The sequence below is a fragment of the Macrobrachium nipponense genome, chromosome 32, assembly GCF_015104395.2.
Source record: "Macrobrachium nipponense isolate FS-2020 chromosome 32, ASM1510439v2, whole genome shotgun sequence".
Lineage (NCBI taxonomy): Eukaryota > Metazoa > Arthropoda > Malacostraca > Decapoda > Palaemonidae > Macrobrachium > Macrobrachium nipponense.
Genome location: NC_061094.1, coordinates 21,119,018 through 21,123,090, shown reverse-complemented (window position 1 = coordinate 21,123,090; position 4,073 = coordinate 21,119,018). Strand labels below are relative to the sequence as shown.

At 37.1% G+C, this 4,073-nt stretch overlaps 1 protein-coding gene across 1 annotated transcript in view; it reads right to left on the bottom strand.

The window, feature by feature from the left end:
* Positions 1-289: 289 nt before the first annotated feature.
* LOC135207381 (cyclin-dependent kinase-like 3) overlaps positions 290-4,073 on the bottom strand; it is a 31,455-nt gene continuing 27,671 nt past the window's right edge. Inside the window, 6 exon segments of the mRNA XM_064239110.1 lie at positions 290-453; positions 702-936; positions 938-987; positions 990-1,189; positions 1,631-1,960; positions 2,128-2,578. Of these exon segments, the coding sequence (XP_064095180.1) occupies positions 290-453; positions 702-936; positions 938-987; positions 990-1,189; positions 1,631-1,960; positions 2,128-2,578 (1,430 nt within the window).

The window sequence follows — 4,073 nt, the reverse complement described above, 5'->3', positions numbered from 1 at the left end:
CATGAGTTTTTGTATTTCTCCCTCACTCTTTTCAACTCTCACTCTCCACCACACTGCAACACACACAAGTCAACTTATGACCAGATCCAAATTCACTGCTTAGGTCAAAAGAGGTTACCTGGGTTTTATGCAAATGCTCCCATACTATTTCTTTGTCACCCAGGAATTGAACTTAGAGAAGGCCAAAGAAACAGGCAAACAGACAGGCACAGACAGAAACTAGATAACATTTGCTGGTTGTCTGGCTGGAGAAGCCACCCAGTATTTGGTAAAACTAAATGAATTGGTCTTACTGAGTACTCACTGAAGTTGCTGAGTTGCTCTTGTTATTACTGAGGAGTGGCATAATAACTCCTGGCCTTGGGGGTTTATTTCCAACAATCCAGCTGCTTGATCCAGGTACAGAATTGCTATTCTTTTTAGGGCTACTATTCCCATTATTAGATAAAGCACCTGTAACTGAAAAAAATTTAACATGAGACTCATAATGTGATGTTGTTTTCAGGTATGTACTACAATACACATATAGTTATAAGAGGAAGCATACCTGGTAACATATAAGTTTATCTACAAGTGTTAAATAGGGCAAAATTCGTCAATGTCAATCAAAAACTATTCTATCAAAGTCCAGTATATCTCATAACTACCAGTGTTTTCTGAAGCATCCCAAAAGGAAAATCTTGATCCAAGGAATTTCTTACCACCAGGGACATTTGGCAGAGACAAATCATCATTCAGAAGTCGAGGTTTTGCCCATCCCATTTCTAGTTTGGGTCTTCGAATAGATTCTCTGAGTTCCTTATTAAGTCCTAAAGGATCTCGAGGGTTGTCCCTGATCTCTCTTAAGGGGTCACGAGTGAACTCTCTGTGGGAGGAATTATCTCTATACGAACTGTCTCTGCCAAAAAGTTCTTTTGTCCTGTCCAAGCTGATAGTGATAGGGATGACGACTCAAGTCTATATTTCGAGTGCTGTCTAAATTCTTGTGCTTTCAAGGGCAAGTTGACGATTACATGAAGTAAAGGATGAAGGACCATCCAGAGCCATTCCAAAATTGTCATCATCTTCCCAATTTATATGTGAAGAGCCAATGCCTTGCCCTTGTCCTTGAATGCACAGAGCTTGTCCTCTAGATTTTGAGTTAGTACCCCACAGATTGACTGGTGACTTACGCCCTTTCTCATTTACCCTGCAATATAAAATACTGCATAACACTAACAAGAAAACACTGCTCTACCATTACAAATACAATATGCCACATGAAAAATACAACATTCCCTTAAAGTACTGCAGTTTTACCAAGAAAAAATGATGGGTGATACAGCGTGATCAACAAATGAAGAAACAACGAAAAAACAAGTACATAGTATGGCTTAAAGTTTTGTTGGTCTACATGAAATGTATACAAGATAATAATTGACTCTAATATTCCCTATAATTTCCTAGCAAGTTATATATTCACAAGCAGTTAACCTAATCCAAACCTTATTTTAAAAAGATATAGCATAAGACAGAACCATAACTGGCTTATATCTCTGAAAACTAAATGAAAACTCAGATTATTTTGCAGATTGCAACTTTTCAACATTAGCAAAAACTACAGGAATGTTCAGTTAACTTATCCTCTGACCTGCTATTTCTTGCTGGTGATGCAGTATTTGTTGTGCCTGTGATGTTAAGAGTTAGGGCTATTGTATTATTGTTGCTTGTACTCGTTGGAACAGGATTCGAAATCACACTAGACGTTATGATAGTATGTGAATCTCTAAGAGGAGGAATTAGAGATGATCTAGGACTCAAAGGTGCATCTTCTGCTATAGCTGGAGCAAGACTATTAGGTCCTGATATCCCACTCGACCTCTGGTGGGAAGGGGTCAATGGTGCAAACGACACTGAGGGTTTGGTGGCTGGTATCGATTGAGATGGTTGGCAGAATGTTGGTTGCTTTGTAGGGGAAGCTCTGAAATTCAGTTAAGTTACAATGCTAAAACAGTTTCTTCAGGCTACAACTCAATTTCAAACAACAGTAAGAAATGTTATAGTAAAAATCTTTGAAAATCCACCTCCATTGATGGAAAATATCCCGAACATCTTCATATAAAACACAAAAATTTAAAATGACCAAACCTAACTGAGTGTGCATTTTCTGATCTGGAAGTAGTTGACGTCGGCTGGGGAGGAAGTGGTCTAGCAATGCTACGACCATATATGCTTTCTGGGCTGTGTCCACCAGGCCCCTTGCGCACCCTCCCTCTTTTTTCATTTGTACTAGATCCCCTCCTTCCATTTACACCGAGAAGAACATTTCCACTAAACTCCTGCTGTACCTTTTGTCTTAGGATAGGTATAAATGCCTCAGGAAACCCATCATGAATGAAAAAATCATGGGATAGGAGTGACTGGGCATGTGGGCGAGCTGTTGGTTCTAAACAAAGACAAGCTGCAACAAAAGAGTGAGCACGGCTCGACCAAGACGGGAAAGACCCCATCAATGGTGTGGAAGCTGCAGCTGGTAGCTTTAGTCCCGCTAACATAGGATTTCTCTCCATAAGTTGTCGATGTGATGTACTTAGTTCACCTGCAGCAGATAAATGTTAAGATAGTTAGTTACCTTAGAGTCTAAACAGAAATAGCAAAATCTTTATCAATTTAACTGATTTTACCCCTTACCCTTAACGCGACAATGGACGTATTTTACGTCGACATTTTTTGTCTCTCGGGTGCCGACTGGACGTATTTTATGTCGACATACAAAAGTTTTTTTTAAAAATTCGCGGAAAAATACTTTTAGGCCTACCAGCCGAAAACTCTTGAATCACGCGCCTTGGGGGATGCTGGGAGTTCACGGATCAAGGTGTTGTTTTGTTTACAATCGTTACGCAGGCGCGCAAGCGCGAATTTCTTTCTTGCCGCACTAAAAAGTATCTGTGACACATCTCTGAAATTATTTCGTCACTTTGACATAATTTTTGTACCATTTTAAATTAGCCGTTACATAGAGTATTATATATGAAAATGTGCGCATTTTTATGTAGAATACAACAAAAAAATACTCATGATTGTAGCTTTTATCAGTTTTAAGATATTTTCATATAAATAACGATAAGTGACAAAATTTCAACCTTCGGTCACTTTGACTCTACCGAAATGGTCGAAAACGCAATTGTAAGCTAAAAATCTTATATTTTAGTAATATTCAATCATTATCTTAATTTTGCAACTAATTGGAAGTCTCTAGCACAATATTTCGATTTATGGTGAATTTATGAAAAAACTTTTTCCTTACGTCCGCGCGGTAACTCTTCCGAAAATAATCATACATGCGATTGTGGTAATGTTTGCACCATTTTAAATTAGCCGTTACATAAAGTTTTATATATGAAAAATGTGCGCAATTTCATGCACAATATAACTAAAAACAACCCATGGTTGTAGCTTTTATCAATTTTGAAATATTTTCATATAAAAAATGATAAGTGACAAATTTTCAACCATCGGTCAATTTTGACTCTACCGAAATGGTCAAAAAACGCAATTGTAAGCTAAAACGCCTATATTCTAGTAATATTCAAGCATTTACCTTCATTTTGCAACAAATTGGAAGTCTCTAGCACAATATTTCGATTTATCGTGAATTTATGAAAAAAATAACATTTTCTTTACGTCCGCGCGTAACTCTTCCGAAAAAATCATACGTGCGATTGTGGTAATGTTTGCACCATTTTAAATTAGCCGTTACATAACGTGTTTTATATATGAAAATGTGCGCAATTTCATGTATAATACAACAATAAATAGTTGAAGGTTGTAGCTATTCTCATTTCGAAATATTTGCATATAAATCACGATAATTAGAAAAAAAAACCACGTTCGGTCAAATTTGACTCTACCGAAATGGTCAAAAAACGCAATTGTAAGATAAAAAACTCTTACAGTCTAGTAATATTCAGTCATTTATCTTCATCGTGAAACAAATTCGAAGTCTCTAGCACAAATATTTAAATTTATGGTGAATTTTTCTTTTTAAAAAAAACTTTCCTTCCCTCCGCGCGCGGATTCTCCGCCACAAATCT